This window comes from Lolium rigidum, chromosome 5, assembly GCF_022539505.1.
Source record: "Lolium rigidum isolate FL_2022 chromosome 5, APGP_CSIRO_Lrig_0.1, whole genome shotgun sequence".
Lineage (NCBI taxonomy): Eukaryota > Viridiplantae > Streptophyta > Magnoliopsida > Poales > Poaceae > Lolium > Lolium rigidum.
Window position 1 is genome coordinate 183,042,016 of NC_061512.1, and position 27,602 is coordinate 183,069,617.

Sequence of the window (27,602 nt, forward strand, 5' to 3'; positions counted from 1 at the left end):
GGTGTATGTTTGCCCAAGAACAACTTTGATTTCGGACGGCGATGCATGAAACGTCCTTCCAAAACCAAACAAGGAATGAAACGGCCTCCACTCTCCTTTTGTATTTCCTAAAATCACAACTTTCTTGTCTCCACGCTGAGGTTTTTTTGATTTTCAGTTAAGATTCTAACTTTGTATCAGGGATGATATCAACTGCCTCTCACAGAGTACCAGCAGTAGCACATGAGAGCAGACAAGGCAGTTTCAGTCGCTAAATACAGACACCAAATGTTTCACTACAGCTCTGGTGAAATTCAAAATGAGATCACAGTCATCCAAAACAGAGATCATGTGGATGCTACTTGTGGGGTTTCTTCATGCACAATTCTCAGCTAGTGGGAGCTAAATGCAGCAGCTAAACAAAACTGAATGGTGTTAATTTTAATATTTGCCCAAGAACAACTTTGATTTCGGACGGCGATGCAATGAAACGTCCTTCCAAAACCAAACAAGGAATGAAACGTGAAAGAGTAATAATCAACTGTATGTATGCATACTGTATTCGTCCTCGTGGGGTTCAGTTATATAGAAGAGTTACACACGAGGGAGGAGAGGAGAGTACAGTTGAGATCCAGCTAAGTAGGATCATGCACAACGTGCGATATGCACAACGTGTGCGGGAGAGGTGGAGAGAATAGCTGCTGTAGAATCGGTCTTCAGTGGAGTCCGTTATCACATGTCTAACATCCCCCCGCAGTCACATCGTCGGCCCGACGAACGGTGAGACTGGTACGGAACTCGTTGAAGACAGCAGTAGGAAGGCCCTTGGTGAATATATCGGCAAACTGAGAAGTAGTTGGAACATGCAACACCCTGAATTCGCCCAAAGCCACTTTATCCCTGACGAAATGGATGTCGATCTCGATGTGCTTGGTCCGCTTATGCTGAACAGGGTTAGCAGACATGTAGACAGCAGAGACATTATCACAGTACACAACCGTACACCGAGTAACAGGTCGATGAAGTTCCTGCATTACCTGTCGAAGCCAACAACACTCTGCAACAACATGGGCAACAGCTCGGTATTCAGCCTCAGCACTGGAGCGGGACACGGTAAGTTGCCTTTTGGAGGACCAGGAAATCAGATTATCGCCGAGAAAGACGCAGAACCCTGATGTCGAGCGACGGGTGTCGGGACAACCCGCCCAATCCGCATCAGAGTAGGCCACAAGGGAGGAATCGGAGGTGGGAGTGATGGAGAGGCCGTGATCAAGAGTGCCTTTGACATAGAGATTTGAGAGAAGATATGATAGTCTGAAGTAGAATGGTGGAGGATGCCGTGAGCACTATGTCGTCTACATAGAGAAGTAAATAAGCAGTGCCGGCCGAGGAATGATGGATAAAAAGAGAAGTGTCGCAGCGAGATGATGTGAAACCGGCGGAGGTGATGAAGTGGGCAAAACGCTGAAACCAAGCACGTGGTGCTTGCTTTAGACCGTATAGGGATTTTTGGAGAAGACAAACATGATCGGGGAGAGCAGAATCTTCAAATCCCTTGGGCTGCTGACAGTAGACTAGTTCGTTGAGGGTGCCGTGAAGGAAGGCGTTTTTAACGTCCATTTGATGGACGGGCCAGTGAGAGGAAACGGCAATGGAAAGGACAAGTCGAATGGTGGACGGCTTAACGACGGGGCTGAAAGTTTCGTCGTAATCGATGCCATGTTCTTGGCTAAAACCGCGAACAACCCAACGCGCTTTGTAGCGAGCGAGAGTACCATCGGAGTTGTATTTGTGGCGATATACCCATTTGCCGCTAACGATATTGGCACCGGGAGGAGATGGAACGAGACGCCATGTATCGTTGAGGAGAAGGGCATCGAACTCTTCACGCATAGCGCGAGCCCAATGAGGATCCTGGAGAGCAGAGCGGTAAGTGCGAGGGATAGGTGAGATGGAGGGGGTGGTGATGAAATTCAGATGCTTGCGGGGAAGCTGAAAACCAGATTTGGCGCGTGTGCGCATGGGATGAGGATTGGCTGGAGGTTGCACGGGAATGGCATGAGAGGGGATCACCGGAGACGGAGTGGGGTGATCGGAAGATGAGGCAGAAGAGGCGGGCGCCGGAGAAGTAATAATCAACTGTATGTATGCATACTGTATTCGTCCTCGTGGGGTTCAGTTATATAGAAGAGTTACACACGAGGGAGGAGAGGAGAGTACAGTTGAGATCCAGCTAAGTAGGATCATGCACAACGTGCGATATGCACAACGTGTGCGGGAGAGGTGGAGAGAATAGCTGCTGTAGAATCGGTCTTCAGTGGAGTCCGTTATCACATGTCTAACAAAACGGCCTCCACTCTCCTTTTATCTCTTCCTAAAATCACAACTTTCATGTCTCCACCGAGGTACACTAATATCCCAATTTCCAGTTAACATTCTAACTTAGTGTCAGTGAGGAAATCAACTGCCTCTCGCAGAGTACCAGCATTAGCACATGAGAGCAGACAATGCAGTTTCAGTCCCTAAATACAGACACCAAATGTTTCACTACAGCTCTGGTGGAATTCAGGATGAGATCACAGTCATCCAAAACAAATACCTATGTAAAAATAAAAATAAAAACCATTCCAAGATGTACGTATGGCACAGTGGGTGTTTAGATGGATTAAGATTTTAAAATGGGTATAGATACAAGCTCTGCATTGTCTTGAACAATGTGACCTTAGCCATATTTTACAGTTACAGGGTATCGGAGATGAATCTGCACAGTTATGTTATGACCATTAGCTACCAGGTTTCTACTTTGGCATGCACGGGCATAACTTTTACATCTCATCAAGTCGCCACTGGGCTACATTTCACGGATCGGGTCAGCGTTAGTAGCAGGACTGTGATTTACGTCGTTGAGGCGATTGAATTGGTTTGCGTCATTCATATTAGCAGATGAAGAGCTACCCAGCAACACAATCAGCAGTGAAACACAATTTTCGTTTTGATTTTGGACGGCGATGAAACGGCCTTCCAACCCAAAACAAGGAATGAAACTGCCTGCATTACCCTTTTGTCTCTTCTTAAATATCCAACTTTCTTGTCTCCATTGACGTACACTAATTAAACACACACACAAAAAAATTAAGATCCGCAGGAGCCAATTTTAAAGATAAAAACACCTCCACAACACCAACATAGAATTTGTTTTGTTTGACAACGGCAGAAAGAACGAATATTTAAAAATAAATAGACTAGTCAGAAAATTCGATACAATTGGGCTTAAATAGAATTTAATAATGCTCGGCATGTTTTTTACTTATTTTCCAGCAAACCCATGTATAAAATCAAATAGTGAACAACAAGGTCCCAGAAAAATAGCTACTCTATAAATAACAACATGAAATAAGTCCCAATAGAAAAACCTGGAATTTCAAATTCACATCATAAACCAAAGGGTGACTTGAATAACAAAGAGGAAATCTTTTTTTATGGAAAACAAAGTTCCAAATATCTCCACAAAACATGGAGCTAAGAATAAAAATAGGTTCAAAATAATCAACCTGGAGATAGTTGAAATGTAGGGTATCCCCAAGATTATGGTTTTCCTAGCTCTTGTATTTTTCATCTCCCATCATCTCCATTTTTTTAATCAAACCTTAAGAAGATTTTACCCTCCCAGAAACTTTTATTGCCTACAAAATGTTTAGTTTTCCAAAAAGATTATAATTATAACATCAAATATTTAGCAATAATTTATAATGAAGGCTCCTTAATTCTAAATAGTGGGTCACATACAAAATTGAGCTTCATGTCACACAAACATTGGAAAAAACAATAGAAAAAATAAAGTGAACTTAAAATTATATTTTCAGCAACCCTTGGCACAAACTTGATTCTAAAATAGAACTTTCACTTGTGTGAAAAAAGTATAAAAAAAAGATACATGTATGCAAAAAAAATCCATGTTCTCATAAGATGCTAAATTTTTTGAACACTAACAATTATGTTGGAGATTTTCGCAAACAAGTAACTAGTTTGTAAATTCTTGTGCTAAAGTTGATTATTTGAATAACATTATTATGGCAACCAATATAAGTTAAACAAAAGAAGATTTTTTTTAGTTTTTCGGGTATTTTATAATGATGAAATATTTGCATAGATTCCATAGGCATGAACAAAACGTTCAAGGTCGACCTCTAACTATCGAATGCTCATCTTTCAAATGGTAACTTTAATTTTCTATCCCAATTTTTCAATGTAATAATGGTAGCTAAATTTATAAAATATAAAGACCCCAATTTTTTTAATACAATCAAGGTAATAAAGATTTTGAACCAAAGTAGAGCACGCCCAAACAGAGAACATGCAACAAAGAAGTGTTGCTCTCTTCCTATTTATTAGTTTTCATACATGAATAAACTGAAATAATAGAGTGGATACTGATGTATCTCAAACGTAGACACTTGCAATGTAGCTAAATTGAAACATAGGGAGACCTCTATATCCTCTTCTCTTCGTAATAGTTGCAAGAATTAGAAACAAACATAGAAATATAATTTGCGCTAGAATCTTCATGAGAAAAAGCAATTGCAAACTACAAATATAATCCTAAGCACATGCACAGTTCTCATCTAATACTAAAAGAATGTAAGGCATACCCCCCCCCCCCAAAAAAATATGTGGGACGACACATCCCTAAAGTACCTCAATTTATTTTTCCCGTCGGATATGTCGTGGTATTATCGATACCAGCACAAAAGTGTACCATGGTAGGTGACAGGCAAGAGCGGCATGATTTGATGACGTGGTTGAATGGACGCATGTACTTTTTAATTGCGTTGTGGATTCTACATGACCTTCACGGTGGACCCAATGCGGGTGATTGGTCAACCGCGTCATATTGACGGGTAAGCCCGCGTCATACTGATTGGTAAGCCCTACCAAGAAAGTTGAAGGATTGGCTTGTCAGTTTTTAATAGCTGACCTAGCATAGCTGTATTCTCCAACAACTCCATTTCCCTTCAATCCTGAAAGGACAAGATGTCGCCTAGAGGGGGGCTGAATAGGCGTTTTAAAAACTCTTACGAATTTGGCTTGTAAGAATGCGGAATTAAACTAACGTTTAGTTTACAAGCACAAATCCTAAATATGCTAGGCTCATCTAAGTGAAACAACAACAACTAGAGCTAAGCAAGATAGACACAAGATATATGTAGCACAAGTGATAGCAAGATATATGTACTTCAAGCACGATGGCTATCACAAGGAAAGTAAGCTCGGGTATAGAAATAACCGAGGCACGCGGAGACGAAGATGTATTCCCGTGTTCCCTTCCTTTGCAAGAAGGTCACGTTTGGAGAGGTGGAGGTCCCACGAAGGATTTCTGATGTCTACGCACGCTTCTATTCCTGTAGACAGTGTTGGGCCTCCAAAAGCAGAGGTTTGTAGAACAGCAGCAAGTTTTCCTTAAGTGGATCACCCAAGGTTTATCGAACTCGGGGAGGTAGAGGTCAAAGATATCCCTCTCAAGCAACCCTGCAATTAAGATACAAGAAGTCTCTTGTGTCCCCAACACACCTAATACACTTGTCAGATGTATAGGTGCACTAGTTCGGCGAAGAGATAGTAAAACACAGGTGGTATAGATGGTGGTAATATTGCAGGAAGTAAAGATGCAAGAAAACAAGAAACAAGCGATGTTTGCAGTATTTGGAAACAAGGCCTAGGGATCATACTTTCACTAGTGGACACTCTCAACATTGATCACATAATAAATAAATAACTTCTCCTCACTTGTGCTACATACACTCTCTTGTTGGATAACAAACAGCATTCATTGTGTAGGGCTACAAGAGCTCCCTCAAGCCGGAGTTAACAAGCTCCACAACATTCGGAGTTCATATTTAAGTAACCTCTAGAGCATAATAGACCGTTGCAATTTAGACCGAGTACTAACATAGCATACACACTGTCACCTTTAAGCTATGAAAGGGGGAATAGATCACATCAATACTATCATAGTAATAGTTAACTCCATAATCTACAAGAGATTACAATCATAACCTACGCCAAGTACTACATGATGCACACACCGTCACCTTTACATCATGAAGGAGGAATAGACTACTTTAATAACATCACTAGAGTAGCACATATATTAATAGTGATACAAAGCTCATCATATGGATCTCAATCGTGCAAGACAGTTCATGAGATCATTGACAGTTCATGAGATCATTGTACTGAGGTACATGAGAGAGAGATTAACCACATAGCTACCGGTAGAGCCCTTAGCCTCGAGGGAGAACTACTCCCTCCTCATCATGGGAGACAGCAGCGGCGGTGAAGATGGCGGTGATGTCGATGGAGATGCCTTCCGGGGGCAATTCCCCATCCCGGCGGCGTGCCGGAACAGAGACTTCTGTCCCCCGAATCTTGGCTTCGCGATGGTGGCGGCTACGTAACTTTTCTCGTCCCGTGGCTTATTCCTTTAGGATTTTCGCGACGGAGGCTTTATATAGGCGGAAGGGCAGCCTCGGAGGAGTCCTGGTGGAGCCAGACCATAGGGGGGCGCCCCCCCTTGGCCGCGCCGCCAGGTGGGGTGGGGCCCCCAGGGCTCCCCCTGGCCCCTCTTCGGTGCTCTGGAAGCTTCCGGGAAAAATAAGATACTGGACGTTGATTTCGCCCAATTCCGAGAATATTTCCTTTGTAGGATTTCTGAAACCAAAAACAGCAGAAAACAGGAACGGGCACTTCGGCATCTCGTTAATAGGTTAGTTCCGGAAAATGCATAAAAACGATATAAAGTATGAACAAAACATGTAGGTATTGTCATAAAACTAGCATGGAACATAAGAAATTATAGATACATTGGAGACGTATCAAGCATCCCCAAGCTTGGTTCCTGCTCGCCCTCGAGTAGGTAAACGATAACAAGGATAATTTCTGAAGTGACATGCTACCAACATAATCTTGATCAACATTATTGTAAAGCATATGAGATGAATGAAGTGATTCAAAGCAATGGTAAAGATGATGATTAAACAACTGAATCATATAGCAAAGACTTTTCATGAATAGTACTTTCAAGACAAACATCAATAAGTCTTTCATAAGAGTTAACTCATAAAGCAATAGATTCAAAGTAGAAGGCATTGAAGCAACACAGAGGATGATTAAGTTTCAGCAATTGCTTTCAACTTGCAACATGTATATCCATGGATAGTTGTCAACATAAAGCAATATAACAAGTGCAATAGGTAAACATGTAAGAATCAATGCACACAGTTGACACAAGTGTTTGCTTCTAAGATAGAAAGAAGTAGGTAAACCGACTCAACATAAAGTAGAAGAATGGCCCTTCGCAGAGGGAAGCATGGATTACTATTTTTGTGCTAGAGCTTTTATTTTGAAAACATAGAAACAATTTTGTCAACGGTAGTAATAATTCATATGTGTTATGCATAATACATCTTATAAGTTGCAAGTCTCATGCATAGAATACCAATAGTGCTCGAACCTTGTCCTAATTAGCTTGGATTAACATGGATTATCATTGCATAATATATGTTTCAACCAAGTGTCACAAAAGGGTACCTCTATGCCACCTGTACAAAGGTCCAAGGAGATAAATCGCATTTGATTTCTCGTTTTTAATAGATCTCAACATGGACATCCATACCGGGACAACATAGAAAACAGATAATGGACTCCTCTTTTAATGCATAAGCATTCAACAACAGATAATATTCTCATAAGAGATTGAGGATTAGTTGTCCAAACTGAAACTTCCACCATGATTCATGGCTTTAGTTAGCGGCCCAATGTTCTTCTCTAACAATATGCATACTCAAACCATTTGATCACGAAAATCGCCCTTACTTCAGACAAGACGAACATGCATAGCAACTCACATGATATCCAACAAAGGTGTAATAGTTGATGTCGTCCCCGTAAACATGGTTACCGCTCAACAAGCAACTTATAAGAAATAAGATACATAGCAACATATTCAATACCACAATAGTTTTTAAGGCTATTTTCCCATGAGCTATGTATTGCAAAGACAAGGAATGAAATTTTAAAGGTAGCACTCAAGTAATGTACTTTGGAATGGCAGAAAAATACCATGTAGTAGGTAGGTATGATGGACACAAATGGCATAGTTTTTGGCTCAAGGATTTGGATGCACGAGAAGTATTCCCTCTCAGTACAAGGCTTTGGCTAACAAGGTTGTTTGAAGCAAACTCAAGTATAAACCGGTACAGCAAAACTTACATAAGAACATATTGCAAGCATTATAAGACTCTACACTGTCTTCCTTGTTGTTCAAACACCTTAACCGAGAAAATATCTAGACTTAGAGAGACCAATCATGCAAACCAAATTTTAACAAGCTCTATGTAGTTCTTCATTAGTAGGTGCAAAGTACATGATGCAAGAGCTTAAACATGATCTATATGAGCACAACAATTGCCAAGTATCAAATTATTCAAGACATTATACCAATTACCACATGAAGCATTTTCTGTTTCCAACCATATAACAATGAACGAAGCAGTTTCAACCTTCACCATGAACATTAAAAGTAGCACTAAGAACACATGTGTTCATATGCAACAGCGGAGCGTGTCTCTCTCCCATACAAAGAATGCTAGGATCTGATTTTATTCAAACAAAAACAAAAACAAAAAGCAAACAAACGCTCCAAGTAAAGCACATAAGATGTGACTGAATAAAAATATAATTTCACTAGAGGTGACCTGATAAGTTGTCGATGAAGAAGGGGATGCCTTGGGAATCCCCAAGCTTAGATGCTTGAGTCTTCTTGAAATATGCAGGGATGAACCACGGGGACATCCCCAAGCTTAGACTTTTCACTCTTCTTGATCATAGTATATCATCCTCCTCTCTTGATCCTTGAAAACTTCCTCCACACCAAACTCGAAACAAACTCATTAGAGGGTTAGTGCATAATTGAAAATTCATATATTCAGAGGAGACATAATCATTCTTAACACTTCTAGACATTGCACAAAGCTACTGAAAGTTAATGGAACAAAGAAATCCATTCAACATAGCAAAAGAGGCAATGCGAAATAAAAGGCAGAATCTGTCAAAACAGAACAGTCCGTAAAGACAAATTTTTCTGGGGCACTTAACTTGCTCAGATGAAAAAGCTCAAATTGAATGAAAGTTGCGTACATATCGGAGGATCACGCACGTAAATTGGCAGATTTTTCTGAGTTACCTACAGACGGGACTGCTCAATTTCGTGACAGTAAGAAATCTGTTTCTGCGCAGTAATCCAAATCTAGTATCAACCCTACTATCAAAGACTTTACTTGGCACAACAATGAAATAAAATAAAGATAAGGAGAGGTTGCTACAGTAGTAACAACTTCCAAGACACAACAAAACAGTAGCAAAATAAAAACATGGGTTATCTCCCAAGAAGTGCTTTCTTTATAGCCATTAAGATGGGCTCAGCAATTTTAATGATGCTCGCGCAAGAAATAAGAGTTGAAGTAAAAGAGAGCATCAAGAAGCAAATTTAAAACACATTTAAGTCTAACCCACTTCCTATGAAAAGGAATCTTGTAAATAAACAAGTCATGTAAGCATGCAACAAGCATAGAAAGGCAACACAAGCGCAATTTCAATATTCTCAACATAAAGAGGGGAAACTTAATATTATTAAGATGCATATAACCATGTTTCCCTCTCTCTAATAACTTTCAGTGGCATCATGAACAAACTCAACAGTATAAGTGTCACATGAAGCATTCTTATTCACATGCATAAAAGTATCATTACTCTCCACATAAGCATAATCAATTTTATTAGTAATAGTGGGAGTAAAACTACCATAACCATCATTGTAATCATCATAAATTGCAGGCATGGTATAATCATAATAACCTTTATCCTCCATAGTAGGTGGCACCAAAATACCACTATCATTATAATCATCATAAATAGGAGGTAAAGTATCATCAAAGAAAATTTTCTCCTCAAAACTTGGGGGACTAAAAATATTATTTTCATCAAAACCAGCTTCCCCAAGCTTAGAATTTTCCATAGCATTAGCAACAATGGTGTTCAAAGCATTCATACTAATAACATTCCCATTAGTATGCATATAAAGTTCCATGGGTTTTTTAATTCTCTCTTCAAACACACCATGTCCTAATTTAAGATAAAGTTCATAAAGATCTCTCATTTTGTTGTTGTTTTCCATTAAGCCTAACTAGTGAAAACAAGAAACAAAAAGATATAATTGCAGGATCTAAAGGAAATATCTTCGAGCACTCACACACCGGCAACAGTGCTAGGAAATAACTTAGTAGTCGGAGGATGTGAATACCTTTTACCTTACCTTCCCGGCAACGGCGCCAGAAAATAGTTTGATGTCTACGCACGCTTCTATTCCTGTAGACAGTGTTGGGCCTCCAAGAGCAGAGGTTTTTAGAACAGCAGCAAGTTTCCCTTAAGTGGATCACCCAAGGTTTATCGAACTCAGGGAGGTAGAGGTCAAAGATATCCCTCTCAAGCAACCCTGCAGTTAAGATACAAGAAGTCTATTGTGTCCCCAACACACCTAATACACTTGTCAGATGTATAGGTGCACTAGTTCGGCGAAGAGATAGTAAAACACATGTGGTATAGATGGTGGTAATATTGCAGGAAGTAAAGATGCAGTAAAACAATAAACAAGCGATGTTTGCAGTATTTGGAAACAAGGCCTAGGGATCATACTTTCACTAGTGGACACTCTCAAGATTGATCACATAATAAATAAATAACTTCTCCTCACTTGTGCTACATACACTCTCTTGTTGGATAACAAACACCATTCATTGTGTAGGGCTACAAGAGCTCCCTCAAGCCGGAGTTAACAAGCTCCACAACATTCGGAGTTCATATTTAAGTAACCTCTAGAGCATAATAGACCGTTGCAATTTAGACCGAGTACTAACATAGCATACACACTCGTCACCTTTAAGCTATGAAAGGGGGAATAGATCACATCAATACTATCATAGTAATAGTTAACTCCATAATCTACATGAGATTACAATCATAACCTACGCCAAGTACTACATGATGCACACACCGTCACCTTTACATCATGAAGGAGGAATAGACTACTCTAATAACATCACTAGAGTAGCACATATATTAATAGTGATACAAAGCTCATCATATGGATCTCAATCGTGCAAGACAGTTCATGAGATCATTGTATTGAGGTACATGAGAGAGAGATTAACCACATAGCTACCGGTAGAGCCCTTAGCCTCGAGGGAGAACTACTCCCTCCTCATCATGGGAGACAGCAGCGGCGGTGAAGATGGCGGTGATGTCGATGGAGATGCCTTCCGGGGGCAATTCCCCGTCCCGGCGGCGTGCCGGAACAGAGACTTCTGTCCCCCGAATCTTGGCTTCGCGATGGTGGCGGCTACGTAACTTTTCTCGTCCCGTGGCTTATTCCTTTAGGGTTTTCGCGACGAAGGCTTTATATAGGCGGAAGGGCAGCCTCGGAGGAGTCCTGGTGGAGCCAGACCATAGGGGGGCGCCCCCCCTTGGCCGCGCCGCCAGGTGGGGTGGGGCCCCCAGGGCTCCCCCCTGGCCCCTCTTCGGTGCTCTGGAACTTCCGGGAAAAATAAGATACTGGACGTTGATTTCGTCCAATTCCGAGAATATTTCCTTTGTAGGATTTCTGAAACCAAAAACAGCAGAAAACAGGAACGGGCACTTCGGCATCTCGTTAATAGGTTAGTTCCGGAAAATGCATAAAAACGATATAAAGTATGAACAAAACATGTAGGTATTGTCATAAAACTAGCATGGAACATAAGAAATTATAGATACATTGGAGACGTATCAATTCCCCAACGGCACGAAGGCTCACCTTCTTCTCGGAGCCAAACCCGCAAAGGATAAAGACCCTTTCCTTATGGTTAGCTTTTCCTCCACTCCGGAGATGGCAAGCTCCACAACCACTTCACAAGCTCCACGAAGGAGAAGCCCGGGCCTCTTCACAATCTTCCACGAAGAGGTCACCGAGACAGCCACCAAGCCAACTAGGAGGTCACCCTCCAAGAGTAACAAGCTCACGGTCTCTCACTCGAACTAATCGTGGTAGAGAGCTCAACACTATGCAATGATGCAAAGCAAGAACACTAGAGGTGTTCAAATCCTTCACACTCAAGTCCCACCAAAGCAACAAATGTTAGGGTGAGATTAGAGAGGAAGAACAAAGAGGAAATCAACAAATGACTCCAAGATCTAGATCTAAAGAGTTCCCCTCACTTAGAGGAGAGATGGATTGGTGGGGGTTGTAGATCTAGATCTCCTCTCTTAGATCCCCCAAGAATGAGCAAGAATCATGGGGGGAATCAAGAGATAGGGCAAGTTCTTCAAAGTCAACAATGGAGGAGAGAGAGTGGAAGAACTTATGCAGCCCAAGGTGGAAGAAAGCCTATTTATAGTATAGGGAGAAATATAACCGTTGGGTGAGTTACAGCTCAGCACAGTCGAGGAGGCTGGTCAACCGGGCCTGGGGCCGGACCGTTCGGTCCAGGTGCCGGTCAGACCGGGCCACAGGCCGGACCCGGCCGGTCCAAACCGGGCCTGTGACCGGGCCATGACCGGGACACTTCTGTGTCTTACAGTACATGGCCCCGGTTGGAACCGGGCCATCCGGTGGGACGGTCGGTCACGCCGGGCGAGAAACCGGGCCAACAGGAAAACATGTTATACAAAAACCGTGATAACTTTTGTGTCCGGACCCCGATTGTCATGAAACCAATTTTGTTGAAAAGATAACGACGAATAGAACCCCAACAAAATTGGAAATATGACAATTTTGTTGAAAATATGGAGACTCCTCACAGGATATTTTTAGATGTTTTTAGAGAGGGAGTCTCCCACCGTCAAGAAACGGTGAAGACGTCCAAACTCAAAAACGCAATAGAAGATGCATGCGAATTTCGTTTGGATGAACTTGGGCTTGTTCTAAAGCTAGCAACAAGCTCAAGAACCTCTCAGAGAGAAACACCAAGAAGCAATAGGGATATGCAAAGTATGCAAAGGATTGAGCTCCCTAAGACGATGTGATCAAGTTACCCAACCGAAAGTCCCTCTTGATAGTGCGGCTATCTATCCTATAATCCGGTCTCCCATCAACCACCTTGAGACCGGTAAAAGGAAAACCTATCAAGGCCATACCTTTGCCTTGCGCATCCCGCTTGATCTTGATGATAACTCTCCAAGCTCCACTCAAGCCGGAATGCCTCACTTGATCATTGTTGCTTCGTGAAGACTCACAAATGCTCCCCCATACACTATGATGGGAAATATCCATTGAGCACATCTTCACATGTCCATTATCACCAAATGGACGGCAAACTTCAAGCATATGATCCTCTCGAGATGATCAACTTGAAGTTGCCCAACTCAACCTTGATGACGATCATAACTTGACGTCATCCTCTCATGGGCTATATGAGATCTCACTTTTGATGCATGCCCATGGAAAGATACCTAACACACATAGACAACACAAGGGAACATATATGATGGGTTAGTTCATAAAGGATGATTGACACGGCTTACCATACCACATGACTTCTCGTGGCACATTCTTCACATGCTTCATGTGTTGACCAAACTTGAATCTATTCTTCACTCTTTGTATTGGTCAACCTTGTATCTTCTCATGCTCTATCATACTATCTTGAGGTGTATAAAGAATTCTTCATTTGTTTGCATGCTCTAAACCTTAGTCAACCATAGCTCAACTTATGAGACTATCATGACACCGACTTAGAGCCATAACTTGAATTCTTCACTTGGAATCAAGCTCTCAAGATCTTGATCATTCATTGCTTATCACATAAGCTAGAGCATGGCTAATATTGAGTTCCACATAAGAACTCTATCTTCATTTCTTCTTCTTGATCATATCACATATATATCTTCAAATCGATGATCTTGATACCAATACACAAGGTATATCTTTATCTTCATGGCATCCATACCATACTTGAATCCAACACATGGAATACAAGTTGTACCTATGGAATATTTCTTCATATAAACTCAATGAAAACATTAGTCCATAGGGGTTGTCATTAATTACCAAAACCACACATAGGGCAATATACCCTTACAAATCCCTCTTTGGAGGACAACTTAAGTGGGTGCGGTGGGCGAGGCATTAGTGCATTTTTTGGCTTATGAATTTCTATTTAATATAACATTTACGTTCTTGATCAAGATCGATCTGGGTTTTCACATTTGGGAAAAAACTCGTTTTTACATAGTTCATCACCCTCTCATAATCTCAATACTAGTTTGCGCCCGATGCTATTGAATATTGATGATGACCTGCAATGGAATGATGTTAGCCCGAACCCAGTGCTTTAGTGGAATGGCGACCTTCCACCATGTCGCTACGTTGCGTGCAACAGGTATAGGCCATCTGACACTGGATGCAGGTTCCTTGGATGCAGAGTTGAGGTTGTGATTTGCAATTTCGTGATATGACAAGATCAGAGCATAACTCTCCGCATCTTAAGAGTGCGTTGCCTGCTCTGTGAAATCGAGTAAAAATATAACACAAAAGCAAACTTCCAAGAAAAGATCCTCCAGTGATATGTAATCAGCGACAAAGCACATGATGAGGCAAAGAAGTGGATGAAGATTATTACTAAATTAAGAAAAGTATATTATTGTGGGGAGGAATGCATGAGATGTGGATGATGAGGATGAGGATGATAGTGTGAACGGGAGTGTTTATCAAGTAGTATCGAGTATTTAGACATGCATTTTTATTAATATATGATGTATGAAGGATGAGAGCGACCAAGCATACCCAGTTTTAGATATCAACCTAATTACACCCTCTGATTCATAATAAGTTAACTAATTTGAATCAAAACCCCGATACTTATTATGAATCGGAAGGACTAAAAGAATCCCCGACCTATCATATAAATATGGGAATCCCTAACCAATTTCCACCCTCGAACTCTCTGGTGCGATGCACACCTCTGTGACACCCTTGACCTCGACTCAAGGCAGTTTTTCGACGACCATTGTGGGCATGGCACATGTCTAATGACCTCGACCGAGGCGGAGTGCACCCCTCGAAAAACCTCGACCGTAGTGGCATCTAACTATATATCCACCATCGATGGACCGCGCTGTCTGCCTCGAACACACCTCTGGTTGTACTAGCAGGACCCTAATCATTAAAATTGGCCATTTGTTTCAAATAAATTAGGTTTATTTTATGTTGGGTGATGATTAAATAGCCCTTGTCTAAACAGTTCGCAATATATGGATCCCGTCTGTTGGTAATTGGTTAGTCTATATGTTGCCCACGATGTTATTTGAGTTGGTCGATGACAATGTCAGTTTCCGATTCTTTATATTATCTTTAAACCGACTATGATAAACGCGAAGAACAACTGATGACAAGGTACCTAGTTCTACTATGTCCTGCCCTCTAAAATATGAGGTAAGCTGGTGAGACTTCATCAAAGTTGTAATAACATGTACATATATGTATGCAAAATAATATTGGTTTCAGATCCATATGCCACGTACATCCTTCACTATATATGACATGAAATCAACATCATGCAAGTCTTACATGGGCAGGAGTGTGTTTAGTAACTTGGTAACTAAGTTAATATTTCTTGGTATGTATTATCTATAACATATATCCTGATAAGCAAGTGGCTAGCCTGGCACCATCGATATTTAGCTGGGGCTAGGCCTCCATCGAAAAAAAACTATGGAGATTTGTTAAAAACAAAGTGAATATTACTTGGTAACCAAGTGACATAGTACTGTATATGCTCGGGCAAGTAGGTGACTAACCTCACAACTATTGACAATTTTTTTTTCGCGAAACGACTTTATAAACACATAATATGTCAAGATCGTACATGTTAATTTTATGTTTGATTTTTTTAATTTTAAAAAACCTTCAGAAATCATTTTAAAAACCTAAAGCATAGCATGTGCATATTCTTCTGGTGCAAAAACGCCTCGTCGGTGAAAATTGTTCTTTTTTTTGACAATCAATACGACATATATTTATAGTAACAAATAGTACGTGGTAATGAGACACCAGCTGACTTCAGCTAGTACAAAATAAAGTACGAAAGAAATCAACAAATTTTGAGGTCTTCAAACTCTTTCTTCTTTCATGATATAATCTTGTAGTTTTCTCGAGGCAACCGAAGATACAAACCAAACCACGGACCTAAAAATAGCAACGATGATTCTTTCATAATTTGAATTTGAGCCGCAATGCCAAGGCTTACCGCTCAAGGAGCGGGAACTGCCATTCTAACTCTTCTTGGGGGATTTCATCCACAAACTTCATGCACACGCGCAACCATTGAAGTAGTCAATGGCTATTGGCAAGAGTACGAACACTAGCATGTCAGCAGGAGCACTTATTCGGGAGCACAGGGAGTGTTTGTCGCTGCGTCATGCATATATATTCCGCACGTATCGTCGGTGATGATGGCGGAAGCAATGACAATGCGTCATGGACTAACTCTCGCGAACTCTATAGGATGTAATATGATTGAAGCCGAATCAGATTCATCTGAAGTGATCAGCTAGCGGAGAAGAAATTTGGAATGAAGCCACAACGGTTTTTTCGGACTATTTTGCTTTTGCAGCTCAGATCAGGAAGGTTGATTTCAGGTATTGCTCAAGAGAGATAAACAAAGCGGTTCATGAAATAGCTAAGATCTATTATATAGATAAGTCTTCTTGTAATTGGGTCAATGAGTCCCGTAGTTTCATTTTGCAAACTCTCCTAGATGATGTAACTATACTTTGATCTTGGAGCAGCAAGTTTCAGATGCACTATTTTTCTTACCGAAGTGCCTAAGGGCTTGTTTGGTACTAGTGTTTTAGTGGGAATTAGTGGGGATAATACTCTAGAGTATTGGGTGAATCACTTTTGTCACCCAATTCCCACAAAACTCCAACCCCAATCCGCTAGGTAGGGGTAGAGTATTGGGGATTGAAAAAATTACACTAAACTTTGGGGAAAAGTGGGGATAAGTGGGGATTAAACTCGCTCATACTCTAGCACCAAACATGTATTGGGGATAAGTGGGGATTTGAAGTTTGGAGCGGATCATCCCTGCTAATCCCCACTAAAACTCTAGTACCAAACAAGCCTTAAGGAGGCTGGAAGATTTTTAATGAGGCGGCTTGCTAACTTAATATATTATATGTTTACCTTAAAAATACTACTAATATGTCAGGGAAAAACAACTGAACAGCTAAAAGGGTTCTTGTTTGATGCACAGCTGAACCACATGGACTGCTGTCCCAGCCTATTTGACTAGTCAACCAACTCTCAAGTGGGTCCCATATCGCCGTTTCACTTCCCGCCTACTCATCTTCTCCCAAACGCCAAATCCCCATCCCTGCCGCTCGCAATCCCTAGCCAGCCATGGAGCCGCCGCCGGAGGCAACCGCCCCTCGCCGGCTCGCCGTCGCCGACCTCCTCCTCATCCGCCTTCCCACAACTGGTGCATCCTCCCTCTTCTCCTCCTCCCCCTCTCCTCCCCGCGCCACCTCCACCTCGCAGCCCCGCAAAAAGCCCAAGCTTTCCCCTCCGAATCCTGCCCCTACCACGGCCCCCTTCGCGCCAATCCCCCACCCCGTCCTCCTCGCCGGCACCCTCTCCCTCCCTCCCGCCTCCTGCTCCGACGGCTGCCGCAACCACTGCCTATCCCTGGCCGACCCATCGACCGCCGTCTCGGTCTGCTGCTACCTCCTCGACTTCGACCCCGCCGCCATCGGCCGCGAGATCCTCATCCTTGCCTGGAACTACCTCCCATCCATCCGCCACAACGAAGCCGGCGTGCTGGAGGTGGTCCGGTGGCGCCTGGCCGAGGTGTCCGGCCCGGCCCCCGGCCCGAGCTTCCTAACGTCGATTCTGCTTAACTGCGTGGATGCGGAGCCTGATCCGGCCACCCGCGGCCGCGCTTTCGGGGTGGTGACGTCGGTGAGCGTGGTGTTCAGCGTGCCGCATACTGCACAGAAGAGTAAGGCCGGCGACCTGGTCGGGTTCATAGCAGAGATGATGTGCTGTGGGTGCCGCCAGTGCAAGGCATCGCAGCCGGAATCCGGGCAGGATCACAAGTTTGAGGTGGAGAAGTTTGTCTACTTTGTGGATTTGACGAGCAGGTGGCGGCCCGTGCTGGCGAGGCTGATTGGGAGGCCGGTCTCTGTCACGGGGCTAAGGAAGAAAATGGTTTCTGTTGGGAAGAAGGGCTCGTACACCATGCTGGTGTCATCTGCAAACACCATGGTGGCATGGTGCCCATCCTATGCAGGCGTTCCACAGTCGGATGAGTTGCCAGGGAAGTGCGCTGGAGTGTACTGTGGGATTGTCTCTGGAATTTACATGCATGGCATGTTGGTCGAGCTGGATGGGATCGCGTGGCTGCTAATTGATGATAAGCAGCTTGTGCCGCCGCATTCTCTTCGGATCGGTGCTGTTGTACGTTGCTAATTTACAGTTTTGAACACTTTTTTTTGCAAATTATTCATCTTTTTCTTTAAATAGTATTAGATTCCAGTGTAACTGTTCTTGTCCTCTTCTGTAGATTTCTGTGAAGAAACTCCGGTTGGTTCGTCTAAAATTTGCTTGGACGACAGTTGTTCTACTTGGAACATGCAGTAAAACTAGCATCACTATAAATTCTTTCTCCCTGATGGACTCCAAGTAAGATGAAACTTTTCGCATATCAGTAATTCAGTATGTTATGTTACTGGAATTACTCAACAGTTTTTGCTGTTGCTGCAGATTTCATATGAGGGCAGAGAACAAGGGTCTGTCGGGGAAGTACCTTAACTCTTTGGATCTGTCTGCTAGATTTTGGTATGGACTTATGATACTAGTTCTACTTCTCTCAGATACTTTAACCATGATTGACAAGAATACAAGATACATATTTTTTTTTTCTCATCTCATGGTATGGCCTTTTTGTTCCATCATTTTCCAGGACATTACTTTTGACATCATGCTTTAAGCAGAAATTCAAGTTAGGCTACGAGAAAGAGATTTGGGGCTCAAAAAATGTAACTTTCGCTAATTTTTACTGCATTGTATAAAAGTTTATAGACCAGAGTAAATAATATACCACTCCGTTGCATTTGCGGCTAATTTGTTTAACTGAAACTCTTGAACTGCAAGGTATTAACAGAAGCAAGGATTGGCTCACATCTATGCTGCTAAAGTTCTCTCTTCAAGGGGATTTGAACCTCAGGCATGTTCAGCAGTTGTACATGTGTTTCAATGAACCATATCCGAAGAATTATGTCGTGTGTCCACATACTTGATAGTCTGATTGTATTGTTGCTTTGTTTTGCATTAACTGATCTTGGTTTCACAGCATGCAAAGTAAATTATCTCACCTTTCTTACTGCCTTTTAAAATTGTCGCAACATATATTTGCTCTACTAGCTCAGTTTTCTTGACAATATTTTCCCCTGAAACACATGTATGAGTCATGATAACTATGGGCATCTTTTGACTCACACCTCATATGGCTTATACAACACCCAGGGCTTGATAGGATACCATGCTAACAAGATGCATCTTCTTTTCTGGAAGCTCATCTCGAAAGAACCTCTGGGTTAAGTGTGCTTAGCCCGGAGTAATTTGGGGATGGGTGGCCTCCCGGGAAGTTTCGCTGGCTGTGCAAGGTTTACACGAATTAGACATAATCTTGAATATTTCTTCTGTAGGTAAATTCTGGATTGTGTCCGGCCTACTCATAGGATGTGAACTGATTCGTCTTTTCTGGAAGTAACACGGCTCTTAGGCATTAGCGTGTTTCTTTTGTTATTATTTCTTCGATTATAGTTTGGTACTTACATGGTAATAGAACTGAATGTTGCTCTACTGCTCATTGTATTAACCCTTTGTTATGTTTTAAAGCCTATTTTCCTTGTGGTTTACTTACCTGAATCTGATTGCGCAGCATGATGTCCTTGTGAAATTCTGCAATCATAATTGTGACATTAAAAGCTCAGGATCAAACTTGGAAGCCTGTAAATTGGTAATAGTTCTCCTTTAATTGTATGCAGTATACATGAAACTAAATTTTGTTTTTATTTCGTTTATCCATCTAACCATTTCTTTTTGGTTAGGTAATACCCTTTGCTAATTTCATCTGCAAGTGTGAATCATTGTGGATATCAATAATGCTCAAATGTTGGAACGGTATGGAAAAAGTGGGTAACAACCAGGGACTTAACCAGTTTCTATGTGATGGGCTTCCTTATCCTGGTACCACCAAAAGGATAATTTCAACTGCGGATCTGGGCTTTGTATTAGTGGGTAGCATGAAGGTGACTTCAAAAATTTGATGACACCTGCTTCAAAAATTATGATGTTGGTTTTTATTCAGTCCACAAATACTAGAAGTACCATTCATGGAACGTGTCCTACATTTTTTTTAACGATTTCTAAAACTCCAGCATTCTTCACTGCTTTCATGTCGCCAATCGGAGGTGGCAACCCACTTAATTAATTTATTTGGTTAGAAGTAGAGACTTAATTTTTCTTGCATCTTATGGGGCATCCCTGAAGCTTGCTATAAACAGTCCATTGATTATAGTTGGCAGATGCTTTTACTTGTGCAGCCTTATTGTTGGATATAATTTGCATGTTGACAAGCTTATAAGGGTCACTTCTTTTGAGCTTATGCTTATGAAGAAGCCGGCTTATGGATTTCGGTGGGGAGAAACTCCAGTGTGGAGAAGCTCGAGAAACTGTTTTGGACCCTTCTTTTCAGCTTATGAAAATTGAGCTTATCTTTTGTATTGTGTTGTGTAAAGACTGTAAAGCCCCTAAAATTGCATCCATACAAACAGAACAAATTTGCAATGCTTACAGTCAAACAACGATATGTGCAGGTTTTTGAATTGCATTAAACATGATCAAATTGCATCCATACAAACATAGTACCGGCCCAAGTTTTGCAAAAACTAGGCCGAATGTCGACCGGCGGCGGTGGCTGGGCCGAGATGTCGACCGGCGTTGCGGAAGAGCGGGGGCGGTAGCGGGAGAGGCTGCGAGCGGCGGCGGCGGGGTAGGCGGTGGTGGAGCGGTGGCGGCGAGGACAAGGTTGGTCGGGGACGAGCTGGATGTCGTCGGTGGGTAAAGGCAAGATCGAGGCCGCGGCGGAGAGCAGCGACTGCAGGAAGCCGCGGATCTGGGGGAGTGGCGGAGGAGCGGCAGCGTGGAGGAGCGGGGTTGGCCGAAAAGGAGAAGGAGATCCGGCGGCAGGAGCGAGGAACCCTGTGTCGCTATGTCCAGATCTTCGATGCTGGAATCGCTATGTGCGATGCGGGAGCAGTTCCCCTGGAATCGTTATTTTTTTTCTTTGATTTAAGATGGCTGAACCGTTATGTTGTGGAGGGGCATTCTGCTGTAAATAGAATTTCAAACAGGGGCAATTTACTACACCGTTTCGCTTTGCTAACTCAGAAGCTCGGGAAACTGGTGCTGGGGAGATTCTGCAATTGCACTACAACATGGCTTCCCGGTGAAAATAAGCTCGCAGGAAGCCAGATACTTCTTTTCAGCTTCAGCGGTTCCCGACCCCGAAGCCATATAGGAAGCCCAAAAGAAGTCAGCCTAAACAGATTATGTCAATTGATTTGATGATACAATGTTGCCAAGTGTTTTGTTTACTTAGGCTTTTGAAGTTTTTAGAGTTATAGCAAATAAAAGTTGCTAATTTTGATTAGAAAAAAGAATTATACATTTTTCCTTTTTGGATGATCTATCATTATTTACACAAACTGCAGAAAAAGTTAGTTACGTAGATGCCTCGTTTTCATGACCTAGTGTTGAGATCTTGGATTATTACATTTTGTGACCACATCTTTTATGAACACAGATATCTTCACTGCCAAGGAGGCTCCAGTTGGTTGATGACACAGGATGCATAGATATTGTTGTACCTGATCTTCCGCCAAATGTTTGCTTAGATGGCATCTATGAGGTGATGGTCATAATTTACTTACAATATCCACAAAGTGATGCATTTTGTGTATTAATTTCATTATCGATTGACTGCATGTGCATGTCACTCACTTGAACGTCAGAACTAAGACCATACTGTTCATTTGTTAAGAAATATGGCATATGTTTGAACTCTGTCCTGTACAATTGCCTTGATCTTGTTAGGCAGGTTGATGATTCATGAATTCTAACTATATTAGCAGCACAGCAAAATGCTGATACTGCTATTGCCATGTACCAGTAGGGTTCACCGAAGCAACACAATATGCAGTACAATGAAATGATACACTTTCAACTGTAGGGTTTCTTGGCTTACGTGTTGGCTTATTATATAATTAGAGAACTCAATAGCCTTACATTGTACAGCTGAATAACTCTTTAACATCTACGGTTTCTGTAGTTGTGTTTTCTGTACTGATTTTTTTCACATTTATGTACACTGAAATGAAGAAGTGTAGTAGAACTGGCGCTATTGATATTACTCAATAACCAACCTTTTGAGTTTGTTAGGCTATTTCACACATTCATTCAACCATTTTTTGTGTGTTATATATATTCAACATCCTGATTTTCCTATTGCCACCAGATAAATGATTGCAAACTAGCCCTTGAAGGTCCAGTGGCTTACCTAGATCATTATGGTGTTTCTGATCCACTATCCTGCAAGGCTGTGTTTCAGAACCTCTCATTCCGAAAAAAATTGCATCATCTCAAGATCTTTGTTATAGTCAACTGGAGTGAATTGAGTCGCATTGGCCCTTCCTCAGAAATTTCTTCGCAAACTAATAATCGTGGCAGGCTGTTTCACCTGCTGAAATTGTCGCACATTTTTCCAGCAATCAATAACGTGAGCACTTCTTTCGCTATCCATTGAAAATCTCGAGGTTTTTAGCATCATCATGCTCATAAGTAACGATGTTCCCATTTTGCAATTTTCCTCTTGCAGCATCAGGACACTCAAGGTCCTAGCATGTATGCTGAGGCTATGATACTGCCGTACAATTTGAAGTTTACTGGGCAAGATGATTGCATTGAGCATGCTGAGAGCTTTAGAATGTCCAGCACTCGTTCACTTTGTGATTCCAAAGTGCCTATGGAGAAACCATGTTATATTCCATGTTCCCTAAGCTTCAGAACCACCAGTCTATCTGGCACTCTAGTGTCTAGCTATTCCTGTGGATCTGATGGTACTATTCTAATTGATACTAGTTGTGAAGAACAAGGTTGCCCATCAAGGATTTTATTGGAGTTCAAGGAGGGGCGTTTACTGGAGTATCAGGTGTAGTTTTTATATGAAGCTTATTTACAACATTTAGCCCTAGTTTATTGCTAGATTTACTGATTTATCTGATCAAACTGCAGTTACTGCGGATTGGTGGCTACTATCTGCTCGAATGTCCTAGTGATAGTTCAAGTTTTGCCATAAAAGGCTGTGGATGTTTTCAATGCGGCAAAATTTCATTAGATTCTCAAGATAAACTTTGGAGCCTTGCCATTTCCTTCAACGGAAATGGAAACATTAAGCAGGGTATTGTAGATCAGTATACTGGGGAGGTGGATCAACCATTTTCCAGAAATACCTTCCATAATGAGATAAGATTAGTACAATCTTGGAATAACTTCCATCAGCATTTGGATTTTCTATTGAAGTTTTATTGTGAAGCAGTGAGCGGAGAGATGGAAGAATATAATGCCTTGTGTTCTGTATTAAATGGATTGTGCTCTTACTCAATTGAAGTGATTACTGTCTCTTCATGCACTGATATTATGATGCGTGAAAAGCCTTTTGGTTCTTCTAACTTGCAAAGTGAAAAACTTGTCCAAGGAGATTTAATATCATTACACGGGAAAGTAGAAAATATCCATTCACATGACTGTAAGGATCGGCGACTTACACCTGGTAATGAGGTGCACAACATATGTATCCATCTTGCTGATGATAATCAAACGGTAAATGACTAGGTTATCATTTGAAATGAATGCTCAATTTGGCATTCTATTTAATGAACTTCATTGCAGGTGCGGCTCCGTGGATACTTAAGCAAACATTGTTATCCTGTTGGCATAGGACGAGGGGCATCAGTGACATTCCACCGCGTCCTCTTGACACGGTGTGTTGTGCTCCTTCCTTTCCTGGCTTTCCATTATCATGTTAAGTTGGCTGTAAGAAAATTTCGTCTATGCAGAATTGTGGCTTGCCTGCATAATTGGCATGGGAACTTAGCTACGAACATAAAAGGGCCTCTGCATCTGCATGTTTTGTACTAGATGTTAGGTTGCACACATCCTTAGTAGAGTGGAGTTGCACTCCTTTGTCAGTAGAAAGATATGCATTTCTTATTCATACTTTGATTGCCCTCACTGAGGGTGTAGTCAGTAGCTATACTTGGCAATTTTGTATTATTTCCAAGGTAAGTAAGCCCCGTAGAATGGGAATTAGTGTATGCAGGATCTTCGTATGCAGCTAGTGTGAGAGCTGACATGAATTTCAGTGTAGATGACCTATTTATTGTCAACCAATAAAACAAGTTGATGCATTATTCCTCCAAAACTATAAAGTTATTGTTTTCAAGTCTTACTTGCTAAAGGCGACGAATAATAATGATTGATGATCCATGTTATTACTGATAATAGAGCTGATGGTCTTTCCGCATAATGTTTAACTGAAAGTGAATCTTATGAAATGCTGCAGCATATTCTGTGTTGTGCAAATTTGAAGTGACATATTCTGTGCTGTCTAAAGTTTTTTTTTTTTTTTTGCTACAGACATGAACTGTTGTTAACCCCAGTAACATATATTCAAGTTACATCCATCAGTCACACTGAACTGAATAGAGAACGTGCTACTTCTCCACTCATGCCTGGTGGCTTAAAGGACAGTTCACTGAGCACAGTTTTGCCGTGTCCGATCTTACGCGAGAAGCATTTTAAAGACAGTAGGCCCATGCAGTTTCAGTGCAGGGTAGGTTATATTTGGCTTGTATTTTGGCCCATTTGTATGTCTCAGCTGTACCATGTTTGCCAACATCTACATTTGACGGGCAGTGAATAAATTATAGTTTAGTCATAGTTTATGGTTTTAGGCTCGATAATTCCCTCATTTGACGTCTCATTTCTTTATACAGGTAGTTACCATCCATTTGTTGGTGTTGGACAGTTGTTTACATGACTTGCAAACTTCAGAAGCAGCTAACAAGAGTAAAATACTAGCAGTACAAGTTCCAGTAGCTGGGTTTATTGTTGGTAAGAGATAGTATTTTTATATCCTAAATCAAATTTGTTAATTTATGCAGAGGGATTTTTGCTTTTATGTTTTATGTACTTGGAGAATCATGTATAAAAATGGTACTTCTCCTTTTGAACAGATAATGGAACATCTTTATGCTGTTGTTGGGCTGATGATGCAAGGGCTGAACTTTTGCTCAGGCTCCAGGAAATCGCTGCCTTAGATGCTTCTGCTGGTTTGAAGTTTTCAAAAGATAGAAAGAAGGCAAACTTACAACAGACTTTTGGTTCTTGCCTACTAAAAATGCTGAAGAAGCACAAAAATGTCATTGTAAAAAACTATGGAATTCCTCCGGACACCTCATGCCGAGACTTGGAACTATCTTCTGGTATTGGTCACGTCTTAAATAGCCTGGAACAGAAACTGCTGAAATTTATCATCCTCAACGCTTGTTGCAAGGGAACTCTGGTGAGTTTATGCTTTTTTAATCAGTTATTGGTTGAGTTATTTGTCAGTTGCATAGGATGTTTGCAGCCAGTTATTTTTAGAGAACATAAGGGCACTGTACACCTAGTGTTATTGTGGAAGATTATGCCCTTGTATTGTGCGGTTATAGGTTGTTGTAAATTTTATGGATCCACTACTTCAGTCTTGCCAGATGCTTTTGTATGTTGCCTGGTCTCTCTTACTAGCAACTTAGAAAGCTGCTGCATGGTTAGCTTACTCAGGCGTTGAGTGATTGAATATATTATTACTCTACTAGGATTGCCAGAAGGGAGTGTGGTTTAATGAGTTTTTATACCTTTGCAGAATGTTATCGCATCAGCTCTCGATCCAAACGCAATAAATGCATCAAATGTAGGGTTTCCTGATGTATATCCAGTACAGAACATGCAGAATTTTTGGATTAATGAATCATTTCAAGTGGATCCTTTGGAAGAGGCCAGAAGATTGCTTACCACTTTGAAGAACAGTTGATGTTATTTTGACCAGTGAACTGTGAGGTATTCAGATCCCTGATCAAGAAACAAATGGAAAATTCCTTTTTATAATTGTGAAGAATGCAAGAGGGGCGGGTAGTTCATCGTTGGGTCAATACCCAGTCTGACCCCCGATATTTTAGTCATCAGGGTGGCGGCGGCTTCCAGTTTGGTGAACACATTGAGTTGCAAGTATGTAGCGAGAACCATGTGGTCCTGCAGGGAATAAATGATTCTTTTTGGTAGGAGGGGGTGGTATTTGACTACGTTAACAAATGGACGGGTGAGTAAAGCTGATTCCATTCTTTTTTTTGAGGGAAAAGCTGATTCCATTCTGTGGTTGTCACTTGGAAGATGTCATGATGATATAGCCCATGGCGAAAGTTGTTTTTGCTGGTAGTTAAGTTCTCTGATAGTCATTGTATCTGGTGCCAAATTATGATGCCAAGGGAAGAGTTGTATAGTTACTGCTTATTCCTTTAGGCAGTCGATGATGTACACTTCTGTTAAGTGTTAATATAATGAAACCAGGCTATTATCCTGGTCTGTTCATGTTTATACACCTTGCGCAAGCTGATGAAATTGTGCCAACCAAAGACCAAAGTGCTAGTTCAGATAAGAAATAGCCTCCTTTTGCAGGTTTGGAAACGCAAGAAGATGGTTCCTAGAGTGAAGACTTTTGCATGGAGACTGTTACGAAATTTATGTTTGGAAACGCAAGAAGACGGATCTTGATTCTTGATCGTTAAATCATGAGGCTTCGCTGCGTTTCAAAATTCAGGTTCCTCCTCGCTGGATGACGTCTCGAAGGCGTCCGTGGGTGACAGCGAGTGCACCAGCTTCTGGCTGGATGACTGGCTTGACACATGAATCACTTTCAAATCTGGGATTGAAAATTTACGAGGCGTACTAATAGGGTGTGCCTAAGTCTTAGTTGACTGAGACTTAACTTATGTCTCAGTCAAGTTACATCAGTGTGGACCTAAACAAAGTACAAACAACAGTAAACACGAATCTTCAAACATGAACTAAATCCAACGATGGAGACTGTTTAAGTGTATAAGTAGATTGCCTAGCCCTTTCCATCAGTTCGGATTTTTGGTTCAAGTGGCTAGTGCATGAAGCTTAACATGGTATCAGGGCCCTAGGTCTCGAGTTCAAATCCTGACTTTCATAATTTATTCTAAATTGCCTGGCCTCCAGCTGCCTCTTTGCCTCTCTATGCGTGTTGTTGTCTTCTCGTCTCCCCGTCACACGTGAGAGGGGGTGTTAAGTGTATAAGTAAATTGCCTAGCCAAGCTGCGTCTCAGCTAGCTGAAACTTAGCAGCCGTGTGC

The 27,602-nt window shown here is 41.6% G+C and overlaps 1 protein-coding gene across 1 annotated transcript; it reads left to right on the forward strand.

The window, feature by feature from the left end:
* The first annotated feature begins 1,602 nt into the window (after positions 1 to 1,602).
* On the forward strand, positions 1,603 to 26,596 carry LOC124656815 (CST complex subunit CTC1-like). Its single transcript, XM_047195491.1, is given in 17 exon segments — positions 1,603 to 1,908; positions 17,606 to 18,523; positions 18,630 to 18,748; positions 18,830 to 18,904; positions 19,029 to 19,104; positions 19,230 to 19,292; positions 20,010 to 20,093; positions 20,179 to 20,379; positions 21,936 to 22,040; positions 22,647 to 22,907; positions 22,971 to 23,339; positions 23,423 to 24,010; positions 24,080 to 24,171; positions 24,827 to 25,022; positions 25,186 to 25,303; positions 25,426 to 25,754; positions 26,097 to 26,596. Coding segments are annotated over 17 exon segments (4,068 nt in total). The 3' UTR covers positions 26,265 to 26,596.
* The last annotated feature ends 1,006 nt before the right edge of the window (positions 26,597 to 27,602 follow it).